This window comes from Rhinopithecus roxellana, chromosome 15, assembly GCF_007565055.1.
Source record: "Rhinopithecus roxellana isolate Shanxi Qingling chromosome 15, ASM756505v1, whole genome shotgun sequence".
NCBI lineage: Eukaryota > Metazoa > Chordata > Mammalia > Primates > Cercopithecidae > Rhinopithecus > Rhinopithecus roxellana.
Window position 1 is genome coordinate 13,115,781 of NC_044563.1, and position 21,588 is coordinate 13,137,368.

Here is a 21,588-nt window from a genome sequence, read left to right on the forward strand (position 1 = left end):
GAACCACTCACAAGCTCCTGGGAGTTAAGGAGCCAACTGTAACACCAGGAGGCCTCTTCCTTTCTCAGCTCAGTTAATTAGGGAGGAGATATAGATGCCCCATTACCACTCCCGATTCACCTCACCCGAGGGCCAGATTTCTTGGATGTCTTTGCCTGCTGGGCAGGTGAAAGCCCAAAGTACAGGCTGGAAACAACCCATGGCAATGCTGGCAAAAGGCTCAGGGTACCGGCAACACCCTTTTGGTTAAACATAGGGAGGAGGTGCTCAAGACACCTGGGTCTGAAGTCCTGGGCTCCACCTGGCTGGCCCCACCCTGAAAGGACTCCAGCCACATCTAGAGGTGGTCAAAGGCTCAACTTGGGCTGACTCACAGCAACCACTGAACCTGACCCTCATAAACCTGAGTCAGCCATGCAGGGAAGACAGCAAATCAAACTGAACCTTTAAGCTACCTGTGACTAGCCTATCAGCCCACACCTAGGCAGGGACAGAAAAGACTATCAGATGGACCTCACTGCCCATCCAGGCAAGGCTACAGAACACCCAGTTCAGGCATAAACCACTTCCGCTGGAACACCCCTGTGGCCAGCACCACTCCTTAAACAGCCAGTCCAGTGTCAATCACAGCCCCACCAACAGAATAATGGTTACCATCAGAAAGGCGTCTCAGCCAATCACTGGAGCCAGATAAGGGTGTGCAGGGACTGACTGGGTATGGGGTACAGAGAAGACAGAGCACCATTCTCCCAGTGCACCCCCACCACCGAAGTCTCCTGGGCCCCAACCTTGAAACACACATCCCATTAATGAGCCTTTTTATTATTGTCTTTTTTTTTTAATTGAAGGTCCCTTACTGGTCCTGCTTCCATCATGAGTAGCAGTGACCAGGGGAAAAGGGAGAGGAACCAGCCGGCACAGGGAGGGGTCATCTCCACAACATTCCATTTATACACAGAACTAAACAGACAAGCACAGAGTCACTATTGCGGTTAGAAGTTGGCAGCATGGGAAGGGGAAGGACCAGGTGGGGAATGGGGATGTTGTTAAAAAAAAATACAGGCTCCCCCTCAACTGGGGTACCTGGGGGTAACTTGGTCTGCTTCAACCCAAGAGGAATCAGAAGATCAAAAGCAGTTTGGGAAAGCCAGAACCGTCAGGGATGGAGGGAGAAGGAAAATCCAGGGGGTGGGGGGTCTGTTTGGCAACTGGGGTGAAGGGATTGCCCTCCCTCTGCTGGGATCCCCCCAGCCCCTCCGGTCTGGCAGGAAGGGGGCAGCCTGCAACCCCCGAGGGCAGGTGTGGGGCTGCCAGATGCTCCAGGCAGGGGACCAGAAGGGGCTCACAAAGGCTTGCCCTCCAGGGAGATGACAGCACTGCCCCCCAACTTCTCCGCCAGGGTGCAGCGGTCCTTGACTTCCTCGTAGCAGTTTGCTTGCAATTCATGCTTGATCCCTGTAAGGAAGAAACGGGAGCATCTGTGAGCAGTAAGCACTGGGGTGGGGGTAGTTTCTGTGGCTGGGAAGGAGCCAATCAAAGCAGATGAAAGGAACAAGCAGGCAGTGAAGACAAGGGGGTGGACCCCCTCTGGGTGCTGTTCACCCTACCCTGCAGCCAAGGTCACAGCAGAAGGGCACTCAGCACCAATGCTGGCCCTTACCTGTCAGCTTCTTCTTGATGGCATCCTTGGAACTGGCATAGATCATTTTGCTCTTAAGGGGCGCACACTCAGGAGCCCTGGACAGAAACATGAGTCAGGCAACTCGCAGCAACAGCAAAGCCACAGGTGACTTTGAGAAACCCTTGGGCTGGCAGTGAGGAGTCTTTTGTTATAACCCCCTCCCCATCCAAACCCACATCTCTGGGTTGACCAGGATCCACAGAAGTTCCCATCATGAGAAAGGGGGTAGGTGACAAGAAGAAGCGCCAGAATGAGCTCACCAGAAGATAAACACCAGGTCCTCCTTCTTGCTCTCCTTGGTCTCATAGGTTGCGTCATAGAGGGCATAGCGGCAGTCCTTGTCTGGCAGCATCTTGACAAAAGTGGCATAGGGGTCGTCGACAGTCTGGCCCACATCGCCCACCAAGATCTCCTTGCCCTCCTCCAGGATGATGTTCTTCTTGTCCTCACTCAGGCAGAAGAGCACCGCCTTCTTGCGCTTCTTCACCTCCTCTGGCGTTGAAGACTTACGCACCTTCATGTCGTTGAACACCTTGATGACACCATCAGAGACAGCCACACCGGAGGCCTAGGAGACACGCCATGTATACCTCATCAAGAAAGGACGCTAGAGAACTGTCCCTTGTTTTCTCAGAAGATCCCAGTCCGCGTCTTGAGTGGTCACTAGTGCCCTTCCCAAGGCAAGTCACTAGTTTTTCCACCCAAGCCACTGTCAAAGAACCAGATGGGACACAACCTTAGAATGGCAGCCATGGCCTCTGATCACCTAGTTCAACAACCCCTTCCCTCATTTTACGGGACAGAAATGGAAAACTTGTGAAAAGCAGAGCCTTGACCGAAATGTGAACCCACCGGCTACTGACTCACTTGCTACTCACCGTATTTGCTCTCAGCCTTCGGATAAAACTGGTGACTTAGAACTTCAGATATGGAAGACCCAAACACCTGAGCCAAGACTTCTCTTCAGAAAGAGCCAAGACCCCACAATGCTAAATGGGACCTCAAGGACACTGAACAGTTACAACAAACCCACCAGAACTGCTTAAATCAGTGTTACTACACAAACGACCCCTGTTCCCTCCTAGGGTCTTTCCCAACTAAAACAAGAATCACAACCCCCAATAAGGACCCTGCCCGACAACTCCCTTCTTCCGGGAATGGTGCTAGGCCCCAGAAGTCGCTGGTAAAAATTAACACGCCAAACTCAAGTGCCCAGAAGCCTCGCAATCTTTAAACTCCTACTCTGCGTCGTGCTTGGCGGTGCCCGAGCCAGGAGAGGGGGGGCAATCCACGGTAAATCTGGTCCCCTGAACTCCCCGAACTGCAGAGGAAGCCGGCCACGTGACTCGGTAGCTTCCGGAGTAGGCGGGGAAAGGAGATCGGATAGGTCTGGCCCCCTCCCCAATAGAGAACGGCGTACCCGAGAGGCAGCAGCATCTCCAGGTCCCTAACCCTACGGAATCACCTTAAAACAACGGATGTATCAGACCTATCTGCTGCAGGCAGGAGCCTGGGCACGCTACATAACCTTCAGTTTTCTCAGCCCTCGGGCCGTACACAGGGGGCGGGGTGGTTTCCGGGCGGTGCCCGACTGGGTCACTTCCCTAAATTCGGCTCCACCCTCAGGCCCATCCGGGAAGGCCCGGCTGGCCCAGGGCTTCGGCATCCGCGGCCGGGCCTGAGCGTGCGCGCACGCGCCGGCAGACAGCGCCGTTCCAGCCCTCGCCCAATCCTCGGGTGAGAACGCAGCTCCTTAGATGTGCTCCCGAAGGCGCCGCAGTCTCTGCGATGCCCCCTCCAAGCCTTGCGGTGCGAGGCCCTAATCGCAGGCACCCACGCCCCAACCGGGACTCCGTCTTCCCAGCATCGCCCCTCGCCGCACCAGCGCCCGCCCCTCCCGGGCGCAGGCATCCCTGCCACCTGCTCCCGAGACGGACCCGGCTGCCGAGGGAGGGTGACGCGCAGACAGGAACAGCCTTGGGTGGGGCGCGCGCGCGCGCCGAGACCTCTCGCGCGCTTTTCCCTTGCCGCCCCCGGGCCGGGTTTGTACGCCGCGTGCTGCGGTCGAGAGCGCGCCCCTAAGAAACGCACGACGCCGGTCGTTCCGCGAGGGGCGCGCCAGCGCGCGCCCCGGACCCCTCCCCCCGCGGCCGGTTTCCGCGCGGGCGCACCAGCAGGTGGGGGAGGGGAGCCCAGGGGGCGCGCGAGCGACGTCCAGACCGGCCCTCCCCGGCGCCCACGGGCGCGCACGCGCATTCCGGCACCGCCCGCCCCTCCGTGCGAGACCCTCTTCTCGCCCGGGGCGCTGGGGGAGGGGGTGCGGACATCGCTCCCCCGTCGCCTCCCCCGCGCAGGCGACCGACCCGCAGCCGCCTCCCTCGGGTGTCGTGGCCTGCCGCTCACCATGTTTCCGGAAACGAAAAGGAGCGGGCACCGAGAGCCGCAGAAGACAAGAGCGCTGCAGACGCTGCCGGGACCCGACTGAACACGGCCTCTCCCGGCCCCTTCCGTTTAGTAGGAGCCGCACAATGAGGGGCGGGGCGGGCTTCCGGCGCTCCCTCCGCGGGCCGACGGGAAATGGAGTCCGCGGGCCCTGCGCCGCCGCCTCGCTCGCTGGGTAACGGAGTCTTCCCGCCGGCCAGCCTGGAGCTGCAGTGCATGCGGGGAAATGTAGGCCCGGGTTCCGGGCGGCACCGCACCGCGCAGCGCGAGCCCATTGGTCCAATTTCCCAGGAACCGCTCTGAACCCGGCGAGGTGGTGCTCAGCAAAATGACCCGAAAACAATCCCCGACTAAGCGGCTCTTTATCCCGCAGCAAAACGGCTTTCTTAAGACCCATCTGGTATTATCTGGATCCACTGGCCTGAAATTCTTGAGTGAGGTTTTGCTTTTCTGAATCGAAGCAACTATTGATTAGCCTGGAATCCCGACCTAAAGCAAAGAAAATCCCAAGTATGAAGGCGTCGTCGGTCGGATAACACTACTACTACAGATGTGCAAAGCCACTCTCGTCTCCTGAAAAAAAAAGGCGATGTGCAACGTCAGTAAAATAAAAATAGGAAAAGGCACAGGGGAAAGGTACAAGCAAATCTCTGAGAGCTTTGTGCTTGTTTAAAGATGTTTGGCAAAGTCATGAGGCGATAAAGGGTAAAGACGAGGCTTTGTGCATTCAATTCAAAGCTTCTTTATGTGCCTTTTACGTGCCAGTGAGAAAAAAATAGATACTAAGCCAGACTTGCACCCAGCTCTCGAGTTGATAGCCAGGTACGTGGTTATTCTAACACCTGAAAAACTGAGACAAGATCTATGGTAGTATATGCTTTAAAAAAAAGAAACAAGCGGGGGACTCCGGGATGATTTTGTTGTCCTAGAACAGTGACCACAGCCTTACACTCCGCAGGAAGAGAAGACTGGGTCGCAAACAAGCCAGAGGCAAACCCAGAAAGGAAACTGGGGACTCTAATCCTATAAACGGAATTAAGGGTGTAAACGGAGAGCGATCCAGGGAGTGGAGTACCTTGCAGAGCATGCCGGGGCTTGTAGTCGGGGACATTTCACTGCACCACCCCCGCCCGGGCTCCCGGCATTCCAGGTGGAGACAGCGGCTTGACCCCCGCCTCTCGCGAGCGGCCCTGCATGAAGAGGCTAGCGCCCCCTTTTCCGAGCCTTAGAGTTTCCAAGAGCAACGGGGAGAGGGAGGGGGCTTCGCAGTTACCCTGGAGACGCGCTCCCGCCCGCCCCCAGCCGCGGGATGCCCTAGATGTCCTTATTAGGACATGAGACTCGAGGGGGCGGGGTCAGCCCGACAGCCGGCTTCAGGCTCCTTATAAGGCCGCGGCGGGCAGGAGGCGGGAGCCGGAGCCCATTGGTCCAATTTAGCCCGGGTGGGGCTACTGCGCCGTGGGCTAGGCACAGTCCTGAGGGGCGGGCCTGGAGCTCCGGCGCCCACCTCTCCCTTCCTCGCAAGCTGGAGACGTGCGTTTCGCGACTTCCGGTATAGCAGCTAGATGCCGGGTGCTACTTCGAACCCTGGCGGGTCGCCTGTGTCCAACTCAGTTATACGTGTCCTCGAGGCTTCTCAGGTTGAAACCCTTTGTAGGGTTTCCATCTTCAACCTCCCTGAGGGTCTCCCACTTCCGATAGCCACAAAAATGACGAACTGTTCTCCCCGCTACCTGTGTCTGGGCTTCTTAACCCGCAGCCTGCCCCTCCGCCCCCGAACCCAATCACGTGCCCATCTCAGGCCTCCCCAACTGCCAGGGTGCCCAAGCACCTCTTACTTACAGTCCTCCTTCCTCTAGGCCTCTGACCCCCGACCTTCTGAGTCCTAGTTTAGGCCTTCTCGGCACGTCCCCGACTTCCTCTCTACCATACACTCTTTGCCCTGTATCCCGGGGATGAGGATGACCATTTCCTCCAAGGATCTTGCCTTACCTTTGTGTCCTCATCCCCAGCACCCATTTCTGGGTGTCCTTCCCACCAATACGTTTGCACCCGTTTGTCTCCCAGCCCTCGCCTCTCCTGGACTCTTTTCAAGACCAGTCTCCATCTCCAGCCTCCTTCAAGCTTGAGGCTGAAACTGGCAATCTTAAGAGACTTAGAACGGCCAAGTTCAGGTTAGTCCGTTAAGCGCCGCCCAGCCAGTCCTCCCCGTCACAGGGGGCGCTGTCCGCCTTCCTCTCGCCCACACAAAGATGAGCCCGCTCTCGAATCTGGGGTGACAGGAAGGAGCCGGTCCAGGCTCCGGGGGCTGGGATTGGGCGCGTCCCAAAGGCTGGCTGGAGTGGGGCGGAGGGGAAAGATCGTTTAGAGACAGCGCCCCTCACCAACCACTTAGAGCAGCTCAGGGCTGGGAGTGCGGCAGGCTCTCCTCTCGTTAGTGCCCCGTGTGTTTGGGGCCCCGTGATCTCAGCGGTCCTGCCCTCGGCCTCCCTCTTCCTCCGCCCCGGGCCAGGTGTTCGAATCCCCACTCCAGAACTGGCGGCGTCCCAGTCCCGCGGGCGTGGGGCGCCGGAGAACCCGCCCTCGGGTTGATGGCGGCCCCGGTCCGCCTGGGCCGGAAGCGACCGCTGCCTGCCTGTCCCAATCCGCTCTTCGTTCGCTGGCTGACCGAGTGGCGGGACGAGGCGACCCGCAGCGGGCGCCGCACACGCTTCGTGTTTCAGAAGGTGGGTCCTGGCGTGGCCCGATGGGAAAAGCTGCTGGCCAGGTCGGGCCTGCCCTGACCGGGTACCCTACCCCTGCCCGGCCAGGCGCTGCGGTCCCTCCGACGGTACCCACTGCCGCTGCGCAGCGGGAAGGAAGCTAAGATCCTACAGCACTTCGGAGACGGGCTCTGCCGGATGCTGGACGAGCGGCTGCAGCGGCACCGAACATCGGGCGGTGAGCGCCTGCCTCCCCCAGGTGCAGCTTCCGTACTTACCTGGAGGCCCTTGGCTTTAAGCTCCCCACTCCTGTCCAAGTTGCCGTTCGGCCTCGGTCTAGTGGCTGGTCCTCCCTGAGCCTCACCGGTTTCACTTACCATCTGAGCAGGTTGCATCCCAGACCCTCGCAGCTGCCGGATTCCGTGGAGTGTGGAGTTGACTCTCTTCTGCTCCCACAGGTGACTATGCCCCGGGCTCGCCATCTGGAGAGAACAGTCCAGCCCCGCAGGGGCGACCTGCGGAAGTCCAGGACTCTTCCATGCCAGTGAGGAAGGGGCAAGGGGAGCGGAAGGCAAAGTGGGAGTGCGGGAGTATGATTTTCTGGCTTGGGGGATTTGGCAAGCCTGAGTCCATATCTCACCAGTGATGCCTGGCCTTGAGCAAACGACTTACTCTCTTTTGACTTAGTATTTTAATCTGTGAATAGGAATATTGGTAACAGCCAATGAGAGAATTCCATGATCAAGCTACTTAGGGAGCCCAGCTCAGTTAGTTACGGGGTCACCATTATTGAGTTTTCCTGTCTAATCACACCTGTTCTGCAGCGCGTGGTAGAACTGAGGCCAGGCTGGGCAGACACCCCCACCCGCTGCCCGGAAACTGCCTGCTGTCTCATCCCACATTTGCAGTGGGCCATCCCATCACCTGGCCCATTTTACAGAGAAGGAAACTGAGAGATAACTGAGTGACTTACCCAGGGCCACAAAGCCTGCTGGGGACTTATTCGAAGATGACTGGCTGGCTTTCATGTTCAGAGCTCCTCTGTACCTTTCAGGTTCCTGCCCAGTCCAAAGCGGGAGGCTCTGGCAACTACTGGCCAGCTCGGCACTCAGGAGCCCGAATGATACTGCTGATGCTCTACCGAGAGCACCTGGTGAGCACTGGGCGGAACCATGGCAGTGGGGTGGGAGGTTCCCAGAGGTGCCTGGCCCTGGCAAGGCAGGCAAAGATTATCCCAGCCACCTGAGCGGGATGAGGAGGGGCCCTGGCACTGAGCCTACCCTGTCTCTTCTACCTTGGTTTCAGAATCCTAATGGCTACCACTTCTTAACCAAGGAGGAGCTGCTGCAGAGGTGTGCTCAGAAGGCCCCCAGGGTGAGCACAGGGATCAGGGAGGAGAGGCCCAAGTGGCTCTGGAGCCCACCAAAGACTGCCTTTTCTTGCAGTGGGCCCGTGTGCGGCCCGTGGCTGGGGACACAGGGAACATGGACTTGTGGTGGCAGGTGCTCTCTGACGGTCTCTTTTCTGATCCACAGGTAGCCCCTGGGAGTGCTCGACCCTGGCCAGCCCTCCGCTCCCTCCTCCACAGGAACCTGGTCCTCAGGACACACCAGCCAGCCAGGTGGGGCCAACTGCAGGAGATACAGGAAAGCACACGTGAACTTCTTAGTGGGGCCTTAGAGTCACTCAACAACTCCCAGAGCTGATGCTGTTGAGGTTGGGGGCCTTTCCTCAGGAGCCCCCACTGTTGGGAGTCCCTGGAGGGTGTGAAACCGCAGGAGCGGGGGCGGGAGGGTGCCGTGGTTATTGGAGGAGTAGAAAGCCTTTTCAGAGGAGATAGCATTTGACACGTTTTAGGATTTGGCAGGTGGAGATTCAGGATAAGTATTTTGAGGAGGAGGAAACAGCATTAGCGAAGATAGGAGGAAGGAAATTGTCTGAGACACACTTCTTGCAGACCTGAGAATGGCGTTGAGCAGGTCCAAGGAACTGCTCTAAGAGCCAAGAAGACCAGGAGGAGCAGGAGCCACTGGGGTCATTTGTGCAGGGCGCCAAGGGGGCGGTGAGGCCAGCCCAGCTGGGGGCAGGCAGGAGAGCCTGCCAGGAATGAGTGAAGAAGGGAGAGCTGTATTTTTCCCCTCTGCCTCCCAGGTACTCACTGACCCCAGAGGGCCTGGAGCTGGCCCAGAAGTTAGCCGAGTCAGAAGGCCTGAGCTTGCTGAATGTGGGCATCGGGCCTAAGGAGCCCCCTGGGGAGGACACAGCAGTGCCAGGAGCAGCTTCAGCAGAGCTGTGAGGAGGAGGGCAGAGGAGGGGGGAAAACAGGGAGGTGGGGATGGGAAATGAGGCCAAAACCCCACCTCTATCCATCACCTGTAGCTGAGCTGTGGCTGCCTCCCTACTGTAGGTGGGTCGTGGGTGTCGGGTGGCATGGGTGTGGAGCAACTGCCCTAGCACAAGGGGTTCTGGCCTCACATACCGATACCCCCCACTTAGTGCCAGCGAAGCAGGGTTCCAGCAGCCACCACTGGAGCTGAGGCCTGGAGAGTACAGGGTGCTGTTGTGTGTGGACATTGGCGAGACCCGGGGGTGAGTGAGATGGGGAGAAATGAGGTAGACGATCGGAGGAGGCTGGGAGGTAGGCACTGCCCTACCCTGATCTAGGCTTCCCTCCTTGCCACTCCAGGGGCGGGCACAGGCCGGAGCTGCTCCGAGAGCTACAGCGGCTGCACGTGACCCACACAGTGCGCAAGCTGCACGTTGGGGATTTTGTATGGGTGGCACAGGAAACCAATCCTAGAGACCCAGGTGAAGGACCGTGGACAGGCTGGCGCCAGGGGCAGGTCTTGGTGGGTGGGGGATCACGAGCTAACGGCTGGCTTGTCAGCAGCGAGCCCTGGGGAGTTGGTACTGGACCACATTGTAGAGCGCAAGCGGCTGGATGACCTTTGCAGCAGCATCATTGACGGCCGCTTCCGGGAGCAGAAGGTAATTTTGCTGGCTTTGCCAGGCTTCCCTGACTGCTCTGAGGCCCCCTTTTCAGCCCAGAGCAATCCAGGGGCAATTCTGGCAGCCTCCTTGAGGCAGAGCCCTTTGGAATCCAGCCACATCCAACCTGTGGTTGCTCCAGGATCAGACCCCACAGGCCTGTCCAGGCGCACAGTAGGAAGCCAGGTACCTGCATTTTTGGGCTGAGCTCAGGAGCATATTAAAGACCTCTTGGGGCCGGGCGCGGTGGCTCAAGCCTGTAATCCCAGCACTTTGGGAGGCCGAGACGAGCGGATCACGAGGTCAGGAGATTGAGACCATCCTGGCTAACACAGTGAAACCCCGTCTCTACTAAAAAATACAAAAAACTAGCTGGGCGAGGTGGTGGGCGCCTGTAGTCCCAGCTACTCGGGAGGCTGAGGCAGGAGAATGGCATGAACCCGGGAGGCGGAGCTTGCAGTGAGCTGAGATCTGGCCACTGCACTCCAGCCTGGGCGGCAGAGCGAGACTCCGTCTCAAAAAAAAAGAAAAGAAAAAAAAATAAAAAGACCTCTTGGGTACCAAGCTCCTGCAGTCTTGGATAAACAAGGCTTAAACCTCCAGGATTGGAAATACAGAGGCTGTACGTTGGTACTTGCTGCTGGGTGGACCCCCTAGTCACAGAGGCCATGTAGCGGTCCAGGGGAGGCTTGAAGGATGGGCAGTGTTGAGAGATGGAGGAAGGGCTTTCTAGACAAGAGTGTCAGCGTGAGCAAAGCTGTGGAGGCCCCTCTGAGGCAGGTGGAGAGACTAGGGAGGATGCAGAGGCTAACTGGTGGGAACAGGGTCATAGCACCATTTTGAGTGTGACATGGACGCCCAGGCATGTGGTCATCCAGCCTGACCCTCCCTGCCCACTCTGGCCACTTCCCCAGTTCCGCCTGAAGCGCTGTGGCCTGGAGCGCCGGGTGTACCTGGTGGAAGAGCATGGCTCGGTCCACAATCTCAGCCTTCCTGAGAGTACACTGCTGCAGGCTGTCACTAACACTCAGGTGAGCGGGGAGGGCAGGGCCAGGCAAGCAGGGGCCCCTGTGGTCCATGGTTCATGGTCTGGGCCAGGAACCACCTTCCCTCTCTTGGGTCCTCTTCCCCAGGTCATTGATGGCTTTTTTGTGAAGCGCACAGCAGACATTAAGGAGTCAGCTGCCTATCTGGCCCTCTTGACGCGGGGCTTGCAGAGACTCTACCAGGTGAGCAGAGGCCCCTGTCCCAGTGTCGGGACACAGCCCACAAGGAATTCACCTTGCCTGGGCCCTGTGCATCCCCAAAAGAAGCAAGGTGGGTGAGATTTCTCAGGCTGGCCCCCCGAGGCTGACTGGGCAGGGGCTGGCTGGAGTTGTCCCTTCGAGCTCCAGCCTGGCCTCAGTCCCTTCTTCCCTCAGGGCCACACCCTACGCAGCCGCCCCTGGGGAACCCCTGGGAACCCTGAATCAGGGGCCATGCCCTCTCCAGACCCTCTCTGCTCACTCCTCACCTTCAGTGACTTCAACGCAGGAGCCATCAAAAATAAGGTACTGTCTCTGCCCAGCTTCTCGGACGTGGCCTGGCCCAGACCCCCACTGATCCAGCCCTTCCCCAAACCCAGGCCCAGTCGGTGCGAGAAGTGTTTGCCCGGCAGCTGATGCAGGTGCGCGGAGTGAGTGGGGAGAAAGCAGCAGCCCTGGTGGATCGATACAGCACCCCTGCCAGGTAGGCCCTAGAGGGCCCTTAGGTGTCCTTAGCCCCTGCCCTCCGTGCATGGAATTCACCTTAATCCATGCTTCGTGGAGGGGGCTTGGCCTTGTGTGGGCTGTGCAGACCAGAGATGGACAGATCCCAGGGTGCTCGTGGAGGTCAAGGCGGGAGGAAGCCAGCAGACCCACACAGTGTCCCAGGCAGTGGAGGCCACAGGAGGGAGGGAGACGTCCCACCTGGTGGCGAAGAGGCTTCCTGGAGAAGGGGGCTGGGCCATTAAGGGGAGTGAGGGTGATGGTTTGGAGCCTTTGCTGGTTTTGCCCCAGGGTTCCTACAGGGAAGGACAGTCAGGGTGGCCTGGGGCCTTGAGCGCCAGGCTCAGGAAGTGGGGCAGTGTCCCAACTCTTCTATCCCATGCTGACCCCTCTGCGTGGCCTCTGATGGTGCTGGCCCAGAGTGGGCCACTGTCAGCCTCAGAAACTCAAGCCCCTGCCCCCTAGCCTCCTGGCCGCCTATGATGCCTGTGCCACCCCCAAGGAACAAGAGACACTGCTAAGCACCATCAAGTGTGGGCGTCTACAGAGGTGAGGGCAAGAGACGGAACCTGGAGGGAGTGGTGGGGACTGAGGCTGCCCTAGGCCCAGGGCGTGACCCTCGCTGCCTCTCTTCCTGTAGGAATCTGGGGCCTGCTCTGAGCAGGACCTTATCCCAGCTCTACTGCAGCTACAGCCCCCTGACCTGAGCCTATGCCGTGAAACGGCCCCCGGCCCCCATCTGTCCCTCCACGCAGGCTAGCCAGCCTTTTAACAACATCTTTTGGGGTAAAATTAGAATCTAAGTGTTTGCAGCCATATGTGTTATGTAGAAGATGCCTGGCCCTGGGGACCTTGTGAAATACGCAGGAACCAGGGATACCATCTGGACCAGTGGTTTTTCAACAAAGCTGCTTAGGACCTGGGATTCCCTGGTCAGGGAGATGGAGTCAGTGGGGCACTGCAGCTTTGAATCGATTTTATGTCATCAGTTGGTTCTCATCAAATAAAACTTCCTTAGGAGTGCAGAGGGCTCATTGGGAAAATAAAAATAATAAAAATAAATAAAACTTCCTAAAAGAAAAGCTTGAAAACCACTAACAGTCCAGTTGCCTCTTTTTATAGAAAAACAGGCCCAGGGAACTACTAGGGCTTATCCAAATGTGCACTTTGAGGCAGAGTTAGGACTGGAACCCAGGGCCTCCTGGCGCTCTCCAGAGTAGAGTTTCTTAGGACCCCTGCAAGCCAGCCAAGTCCAAATCTCTGGGCCAGGGCCTGGAGTCCGCCCTCCTCGTTACCTCCTCTCCTCTTGGGGTGGCTGAAGCTCGTGGTACAGAGCTCCCAGCTCCTGTCAATGGGCCCCCCTGGGCCTGAGCATACAGAGACCCCCATTTAGGTGAACTTGGCCTGCCCCCCCAAGTCCCACCCTGCCCCAGCCTGAGGCTTGCTGCAGTGTGACCCGCCCACCTCAGCCACCAGGACTCCTTCTTTCTCCCTTTATTGCCTTTCTCATTCTGCCCCTCATAACAGGCTCCTCAGCTAGGGTAGCTGCAGGGAGGGTGGCTCCCTCCTGCTCCTCAGAAGGTGTAGGCCCCCACAAAGACGGTGAGCCTCAGTACAGAGCTGGCCCGGTAGCTCATGAGGGAATTCATGGTGACCATCTCCAGGTCCAGCACGTACTCCCGGGGGCCTGTCACCGGCCGGGCGAGGACCAGCATGGCGCTGACGTTGTTGATTTGCTGCAGGGCAGTGGGTGGAGGGATATATGTTGTGTCAGCCTGTGTGCTAGGCCCCTGCCCCAGTGTCACCTCCCTGCCCCGTAGCTGTGAGGTGGAGGAACAGCCCTGGCCAGGCTGTGACCCCAGACTCTCATCCAGCTCTTTGACACCCTCAACGTCTCTCCTCCCCAACCCAGGCTCCTGCCTTCAGAAATCTCCTGCTGGGGCTCTTCCCACCCTTTCCAGCTCGTTCTGTCTGACTCAGGCTAACTGATGATTCAAGGTCACCATGTGGCTCTTGGGAGTGGTGGGACCTTTGGTGACCTAAAGTGAGCAGACTCCCTTCAGAGCATTCAGTTTCAAAATGAAAGAGAAGCGCTGGTTCTAGACAAACCCCTTCTCTTGGTGAGACCCATGCATGCCACTGCCACTCACTGTGAGCAGCTCACTGTGAGCCACCCCTGGCCCCCTCCCACCTAACATCCACCAGCAAGGAGTGGACTTTCTGACCCCAGGCACCTGCACGCGCCATTCCCTTGGTTTGTAGGTGAAATTGAGATCAGATATGGAAAACCAGTACCGGGACTCAAACTCCTGTGTCCGAGTGCTTCGTTAGAATTGCATTTAACCGTCTGTCCTTTGCACCATGGGAATTTAGAATACCCCTGTCGTCCTACAGAAATCCCGCCTCTGGGGGGCGGGGCTTTGGGGAGGGGAGGGGCATAGCAGCCTGGCCGAGTTCCCCCTTAAGGCGTCCTGGAGTTCAGTTTTAGATTGTGCACGTCAGTTGAGGGTTGCAGAAACCTTACCCTAATGTAGAAGTCCCCCTGCGAGTTTCCGGCACGGATCTGAAAGGCATTGTAGGCACCAGGGTAGACAGACGTCGCCTGGATCTGGAACACGTCAGCGGGCACGCTCCGCTCCGAGGTGATGGTCATGTAGCGGTGCACAATGGATGAAGGCTGCTCTCGACACAGAGGGTTGGAGGCTGGGCAGAGGCAGCGGCTAGAGACCCCGAGGTGGGGGACATGAATGAGCTCCTTGCCTGTCCCCCCAATTTCTCCTACCCTACAAAGGAAGGGAATTCCAAAAGGACCCTCCCACCCCTGTGACTGGTTGTCATGAAGGACTATGATTCCCATCAGCCCTCAGGGGCACTCACTTGTTCGAATAGATGCCAGTCAGCCCCAGAGCCCCCTGGGAGACGTAGTTTCTCTTGGGGCCTGGCATCAAATTGACTCACTTGTCAGAGACCTGGACGTAGGGCTCCACACAGCGGTTGGTGTCCACGCAGCGGTAGCCCCCATGGAAGTTGACACAGGTTTGGGCCTCAGAGCACTGGTGCGCACCAGACTCACACTCGTCAATGTCTGTGCCAGGGGAGAGGGGCTAGAATCGGGGGCGTCAGGCTGCCAGCTCCTGACACCATCCTGCCCATTCTACCCGGGCAACCTGTACCTTGGCAGAGGCGTGTGGCCAGCAGCTGGTACCCCTGTGGGCAGTGGCAGGAGAAACGGCCTGGCTCGTTGACACAGCGGTACTGGCAGAGGTAGCTGGAGTAGCTACACTCATCAATATCTGAGGAAGCATGGGGATGGGGACCCCGGGTCAAGGGCAGTCTTCACCATTGAGTCCCACAAACATTTCCTAAGAAGGCCCAGCCCCGTGTTAGGCTGAATGTAGGAAGACAGAGGGATGAGACAAGCCACAAGCTCAGCCAGGAGATGGAGGGTTCAAACAAAGTTCTGCCCAGGCTGCCCCAGCTCAGACTTCTCTGCCCAGAACTGGAAGAAACACTGAATAAAGTTAGTGGGAATCTAGAGGCTTGGGTGTGAATCCCACCGGCTGATTTAGGGGAATCTTATTTTCCCAATCAGTAAAATGAGTGTGTTAGACTAGATGAGTCTCGTGGGTCTGCCCTGTGCTGTAACCTGCCCAATTCCTGCAACCCACAGTCAGCCCGAGCACCCAGCGGTCACCTCCAGCTAACTGAGCTTCACAGGCAGACCATTTCCCTTCTCTCGTTCCACTCATGCTGCCAGGTAGTAGTGAGGCCTCATCCCGCAGCAAAGCATAACATAGGGGGTATGTGCCAGTTTACAGGGTGTGAGAAGTCTAGGATCGAGCCCTGGCCCCATCTCATCCTGGCTGTATGAACTCGGGCAGGTCACTTAACCTCTCTTAGCTGAATAATGAAAGTCACCATTTACCCAGGTCTTTGTGCTTATTTTAATGTAATCCTCTCAACAAACCTGGAGGGAGATCTGAATGTCCTCATTTTGTAGAGGAAGGAGAAAATCATACCTCCTAGGATTCTTGAGAGGAAGGAGGCCAAGTGTGTCAGGGAACACACTACGAGGGCAGGTTCTCATTAAGTGGCAGTTAATTCACTTTAAAGCACTGCAGCTTGAGACTGGCTGGAGCCCATCTTTCACATTCTCACCTAATCCTCAGCACAACCCATTATAGAAGCAGAAACAGGCTCAGAGAGAAGCGACTTGTCCTAGTGCAAAATTCAAATGCAGGTAAATGCAGGTGAGCCTGACACGTGGGACAAGTGGCACCCACATCCTCAGTCTCCCCAGTAGGCTTCAGTAGGGACCTAGCTGCCTGTTCTTATGCCTTCCCCACTGGTCTGGGAGTGCTCCACAGCCAGCCGGGGTGGAGTACCCAGGAGGCAGCTGGGTGCACAGTGACGGGACGCGGAGGCCTCAAATGGAGAACTGTGTGGCAGGAGGCACGGCATAGGTAGGGCCTGGGGGCTCATGGAGGAGTATGCAGCAGGGGTGGAGCTCTCACCACTGCAGGAGAAGCCATCGCGGTGCAGCTCATAGCCCTGGTGGCAGCGACACAGGAAAGTCCCATAGGAGTTGAAGCAGCGCTGCTCGCATGGGGCCCCCATATCACACTCGTTCACATCTGGGGGTGCCAGGAAAAACAGGGATGAAAGCGGAGGAGCAGCCCAGAGCCTCCATTCTACCTGGGCTGGTCAGGAAGGGAGCGCCCCCACCTCACACTTCCCTGCCCAGGACCTAGGAGCCTGGCCCGGCCCAGCCTCACCCACACAGGAGCGGTTGTTAGGCCCCAGCTGGAAGCCTGGCTCGCACTGGCAACGGAAGGAGCCAGGCAGGTTCACGCAGCGATGCTGGCAGTAGCGGTAGCGGCACTCATCTATGTCTGGGATACAGGCAGGAGAAGGAGGGTGGAGGGCAGAGGGCAGGTGGGCTCGAGCCAGCTGGGACTCAAGGCTTAACCACCCATAATCCTGCCTGTGTCCGGGGAGCTGAATTGGGCAGGGTCAGCCAGGACACCTCCCAAACACACCCCCACACAGTCCTCTGTGTCCGATGACAGGAGGGTGAGGTGGCAGGGGCTGGAGGTGAAGCATGGGTTGAATGGGGGTCAGGTGCTAGGGCAAGGGCCCGACCAGGGACACAGAGCCTAGAGAAGCTGCTCCCTGGACTCACCCACACACTCGGGGCCGATCTTGCGGTAACCATCAGGACAGGTGCACTGATAGGAGCCAGGCAAGTTATGGCAGTCCTGGCTGGGGCGACAGTCGTGCAGGGCCTGGGCACACTCGTCCACATCTGCGAGAGACACCACTCAGCCCCTGCCTGGGATCCCGCACACCACCCAACATGACACATAGATCCAACACTTGAATTCAGTTCTCTCAACAGCACACGTAAGAGTTCACTAGCCTGGAGCCAACAGGAAAGACACCCCTAACCTCTAAAACCGCATGTTGGGGGTTGCATAGGAAATAAGGTCTTGTCCACACGCCCCCAGAAGCACTGATTCCTGGACTCTCCTTCCTCCAAGGCCTGTGGCTCCCAGGGGACAGACACTGGAAGGCAGAGTTCCTGCAGTGTCTCTGCAGCAACCAAGGGGAGGGGCCCGGAGCTGGCTGGAGCAGTGGCACACAAGCTGGGGCCACCTGTGGCAGGTCGCAAACAACATGAGTGTATGGATGAGGGTGTGGACGTCACCAGCGGCCCTTTTGAGCCGGGAAGGAACGTGAGGTCTGAGTTTAAGACGCTTGGTGAGAGGACTGGAAGCCAGGCACTAGAGCAGTCCCCACTCACCCACACAGCTCTCCTGATCGTCGGGCTCATAGCCTGGTGGGCAGGGGTTGGGGTGTTGAGCGGGAGGCACTGGTGGCGGGGGTCCCTCGCCATGTAGGTCGTTGATGACGGCAGCGGAGCGGGGCAGGCACAAGTAGCCCCCGTAGTGGTTGATGCACTTCATTTCTCCCTTGCAGGCCTCAGGGATGGTCAGACACTCGTTGACATCTGCAGAGAGGGGCCTGCTGGGCACAGCCAGTCTCCTGGGCTGGCCCTGGAGGGAGCGGAGCGGGAGCCCAGCTCGGCCTTCTCCGAGATGTGTGGCCCCAGCAAAGCCTTCCCACTCTGCTCAACAAGCTAAGTCTGCCTGCCCAAGACCCCTCCCCAGGGTTGGTCACGGCTGGAGGTGGGACAGCTGTTCCCACTGTTGCCCTCATTCTTGGCCTGCAAGTGGGTCTCTATCCCTCCCCACAGCCCTAGCCCTAGCTCAGCTCAAGAGCGGGGGCGTCTTTACCCACCCCTAGGGACACTGCCCTCCCAGGTTGTGATGAGACAAAGAGCTGGGACAGGAGAGTGGTTCAGAGAAGGCGTACAGGATCCAGCTCTTCTGAGGGGTAGGGGCAAGGTTTCCTGGGTTTCGGGGAGAGGGCGAGGCCACCCCTAGCTGAACTGGCCTCCAGAAAACCAGAGCTGGCCTCGGTGTAGCAGAGCTGGGCATAGGACGAGCTGCTGGGCCCCCCTGGCAGCTCTCGGATGTGGGGCTGTCCCTTGGAAAGCAGCTATCAATCCCTTTCTGGGTTCCTGGGGGTGTTTGGTCCCCCAGGTACACACACCCCGGCAGTGCTGGCTGTCTGGGTCCCACTCATAGCCATCTGTGCATTCCTGGAAGGGAACCAGAAGTGGGCAGTGGTCACCCTAAGATCTCCTCCAACTGACCAGGCCAAGACTAGGGCCGGAGCCTGGCCACCCTCCGGCCTGCTCCAAACAAGGGCCCCCAGCCCTCCACCAGCCAGGGGAAGGGGACTTCCCCGGCAGCAGCCACCCCGGGGTCCCAGTCTCTTCCTCCCTACCCTTCCCATCCCAGGCCAGCGGCCCTCACTGTCCCCACCGTGTAGCTGTCGGGCTCTTCGGAATCCTGAGGAGAAGCTGATCCCAAGAGCAACAGCAGCAGCGCCCAGAGCAGTAGAGACCCGGGTAGGCAGGAGGCACAGGGGAGCATCCTGGGGCTGCGAGATGGTGGACACCGGTCAAGGGCCTCTGCCGCGGCACCCCACTCCCTGTGCCGGGAGTCCGAACCCAGCCCCCGCCACTGCCCGCTTAGCAACGTGCTTGGGTCTCGGGGCCTCCCAGGGCTGGGGGCCGACTCCTCACAGGCCCAGGTCGTAGGCCCGGGTCCCAGGCCCACGCTCCCCGGCCATCCCGCCCCGCGCCCCTGCGGCGAAGGCCGAGGAGCGCGGGCCTCTGTGGGCGCTACGCTGCCGCGGATTCGGCCGAGACTCCGGCCCGCGCTCTCCCCCACGGACGGTCACAGCCACTCACTTGGGCCCGCGACACCCCCGCGGCCCGCGGCTCTGGCGGCTCGGCTGGCTCCGGCAATGCCTGCGGGCAGACGGACGGGCGGACGGCACAGCTCCCTGGACGCGCGGCCCCAGGAAGCGCCCCCCGCCCGCCCGCCTGCCGCGACGCGGCCCACCCCGGCGCCTCCGCCCGCCCTTCGGCGGATTCCTGAGCCCGCGCCAGGGGGAGGGACCCCGACCCCCCGCTTCTCCGCCCCCGGCCAGCCACAGGCCCCCACCCGGTCCCCCGCGGCGCCGCCCGGAGCCGCCTCCCGACGCGGGTCCAGAGTCCCCCAGCGCTCGATCCTGGGGCCCTGACCTTGATGCCAGGCCCCCAGACTTACCCGGGGGCTCCCAGACGCTCACCAAAAATGTCATCCTGCTCGCCTAGATCCTACCTAATCTGCGCCCCCAGAATTTCATCCTGTGCACCCACACCGTAATCCTGGAGCCCCCAGATTCTCATTCTGCGCTTCCCGAGATCGTCCTGGGTACCCAGAGCCCACCTAACCCAGTCCTCCAGACCCTCAATCTGCTCCCTTCAAAATTTTATTCTCTGCCCCAGACCGTCATTCTAAAACATCCTAAAACTTCATCCAGGGTCCCCAGACCCTCGCCCAGGAACGAGAGGCTCCCAGGTGCAGAACTGTCCTTCTCGCTCCCTCCTGCCCTCCACCCCCAGGACCGTCTTTAGCCAGGTGGTCTTCACTGCACACGGCGTCCCCCGCACCCTCCATCCACAAAACTACAAGTTTGGGGGCGAGGGCGGTAGTTCCCTTTTGGCACAAAATGAATGGAAGCCCCTGAGAAGGAGGGCAGGGCCGATGTCGGACGTGCAGGATGCCAGGGTCGGGTGCCAACGCGCCTCCTCGACCTCCTCGCACCCGCGTCCCCCGCCCGGTTTCCGCCTCCGCCCCCGCCCCAAGTGGGGGCGTGTCCTTGGGGGCGGAGTATGGGCAGGTGCTGGCTCCCAGGAAGGGGAGGGGCCTCTATTTGCCCACGTCTCTGGGCGGGGCCAGGCGGGAAAGCGCTGCGTGTCCGGGGATCCCCCGCCTGGGGCCCGCCCTTCCTTTCCCTTTGCCATCCCTGCTTATTCCCGCAGTCGCCCTCCACGTGACCCCAGCCTGCCGAGGAGGGGACGTGCTGGTGTGTCCCGAGGCGAGCGCCTGGGGTTCAGGTTAACTGCGCAGTTCCCGCTCCTCGCCACTCTACCACCACCATCCCTCCCAGCCGCTGGGGCCAGAAGGTTAAATGACAGTTCTTCAGGGACCGGGCGCGGTGGCTCACGCCTGTAATCCCAGCACTTTGAGAGGCCGAGGCGGGGGCATCACCTGAGGTCAGGAGTTCGAGACCAGTGTGGACGACATGGTGAAACCCCATCTCTACTAAAAATATAAAAATTAGCCATGCGTGGTTGCGCGTGCCTGTGGTCGCAGCTACTCAGGAGCTTGAGGCAGGAGAATCGCTTGAACTCCAGAGGTGGAGCTTGCAGTGAGCCCAGATCACACCACTGCACTCCAGCCTGGGTGACAGAGCGAGACTCTGTCTTAAAAAATAATAATAGGCCAGACGCGGTGGCTCACTCCTGTAACCCCAACACTTTGGGAGCCCGAGGTGGGCAGATCACAAAGTCAGGAGTTCAAGACCAGCCTGGCCAACAAAAACACAAATTAGCCGGTGTGGTGGTATGTGTCTCTAATCCCAGCTACTCTGGAGGTTGAGGCAGAAGTATCTCTTGAACATGGGTAGGCAGAGGTTGCAATGAGCTGAGATTGTGCCATTGCACTCCAGCCTGGGTGACAGAGCGAGAGTCCGTCTCAAAAAAAATAGTAATAATAATAATAGCTCTTTAAAACAAGAAAGACAATAACAAGTGTTGGCAAAGATATGGAGAAACTGGAGCCCTCATGCACTGTTGGTGGAAAATGGTTTGGCAGTTCCTCAAAATGTTATCACATGACCTGGCAATTTCACTCCTAGGGACACAAACCTAGGATAATTGAAAAGATATGTACACACACACAAATCTGTACACAGCGTTTATAGCTGCATTATATATAAGAGCCAAATGCAGAAACAACACAAAATCTGTCAACTGATGAATAACAAGATGCAGTACATCCATACAGTGGAACATTATTTAGCCATAAAAAGGAATGAAGTACTGATGCATGCCACAATATAGGTGAATTCTTGAAAATATTATGTGAAGTGAAAGAAGCCAGACACAAAAAGCCACATATTCTACTTATTTTTTATTTTTTTTAGGTGGAGTTTTGCTCTTGTTGCTCAGGCTGGAGTGCAATGGCATGATCTCAGCTCACCACAATCTCTGCCTCCCAGGTTCAAGCAATTCTCCTGCCTCAGGCTCCCGAGTAGCTGGGATTACAGGCGCCTGCCACCATGCCCGGCTAATTTTGTGTTTTTAGTAGACATGGGGTTTCACCATATTGGTTAGGCTGGTCTCGAACTCTGGATCTCAGGTGATCCACCCACCTCGACCTCCTACAGTGCTTGGATTATAGGCGTGAGCCACCATGCCCAGCACACATATTACATTTATATGAAATAACCAGAATAGGCAAACCCAGAAAAACAGAAAGTAGATTAATGGTTGCCAGAGGAAGGTGGGGAATGGGGAGTGACTGCTAATGGATCTGGGTTTTCTTTGGGATAATGAAAATATTCT

The 21,588-nt window shown here is 58.4% G+C and overlaps 3 protein-coding genes across 5 annotated transcripts; 1 reads left to right on the plus strand and 2 right to left on the minus strand.

Moving 5' to 3' along the window:
• Positions 1-801: 801 nt before the first annotated feature.
• Positions 802-4,920, minus strand: CFL1 (cofilin 1). Of its 2 annotated transcripts, none has more exons than XM_030917322.1 (4): positions 2,560-3,844; positions 1,942-2,249; positions 1,661-1,737; positions 802-1,455 (listed from the first exon to the last, which is right to left on the minus strand). In XM_030917322.1, the coding sequence occupies exons 2-4, from the start codon at positions 2,199-2,201 to the stop codon at positions 1,343-1,345; spliced, it is 450 nt and encodes a 149-aa protein (XP_030773182.1). In that variant the 5' UTR covers positions 2,202-2,249; positions 2,560-3,844; the 3' UTR covers positions 802-1,342. The 2 variants fall into 2 exon arrangements, with proteins under 2 accessions (XP_030773182.1, XP_010364761.1); XM_010366459.2 differs by lacking the exon at positions 2,560-3,844 and adding an exon at positions 4,085-4,920 and having other exon boundaries at positions 804-1,455.
• A 1,413-nt stretch (positions 4,921-6,333) lies between these two features.
• Positions 6,334-12,655, plus strand: MUS81 (MUS81 structure-specific endonuclease subunit). Its single transcript, XM_010366457.2, has 16 exons — positions 6,334-6,849; positions 6,934-7,063; positions 7,284-7,369; positions 7,880-7,978; positions 8,131-8,199; positions 8,361-8,446; positions 8,977-9,117; positions 9,322-9,414; positions 9,512-9,633; positions 9,716-9,813; positions 10,728-10,844; positions 10,947-11,042; positions 11,235-11,363; positions 11,438-11,541; positions 12,027-12,110; positions 12,202-12,655. Exons 1-16 carry the CDS (start codon positions 6,715-6,717, stop codon positions 12,266-12,268), a joined length of 1,656 nt encoding a protein of 551 aa, XP_010364759.1. The 5' UTR covers positions 6,334-6,714; the 3' UTR covers positions 12,269-12,655.
• A 1-nt stretch (position 12,656) lies between these two features.
• On the minus strand, positions 12,657-19,800 carry EFEMP2 (EGF containing fibulin extracellular matrix protein 2). 2 transcript variants are annotated; one of them, XM_030917319.1, is made up of 11 exons: positions 18,883-19,800; positions 18,452-18,569; positions 18,177-18,225; positions 17,365-17,571; positions 16,744-16,866; positions 16,337-16,453; positions 16,076-16,195; positions 14,735-14,854; positions 14,520-14,646; positions 14,086-14,281; positions 12,657-13,297 (listed from the first exon to the last, which is right to left on the minus strand). In XM_030917319.1, the coding sequence occupies exons 1-11, from the start codon at positions 19,275-19,277 to the stop codon at positions 13,136-13,138; spliced, it is 1,734 nt and encodes a 577-aa protein (XP_030773179.1). In that variant the 5' UTR covers positions 19,278-19,800; the 3' UTR covers positions 12,657-13,135. The 2 variants fall into 2 exon arrangements, with proteins under 2 accessions (XP_030773179.1, XP_030773178.1); XM_030917318.1 differs by having other exon boundaries at positions 17,365-17,617; positions 18,175-18,225.
• Positions 19,801-21,588: the final 1,788 nt, after the last annotated feature.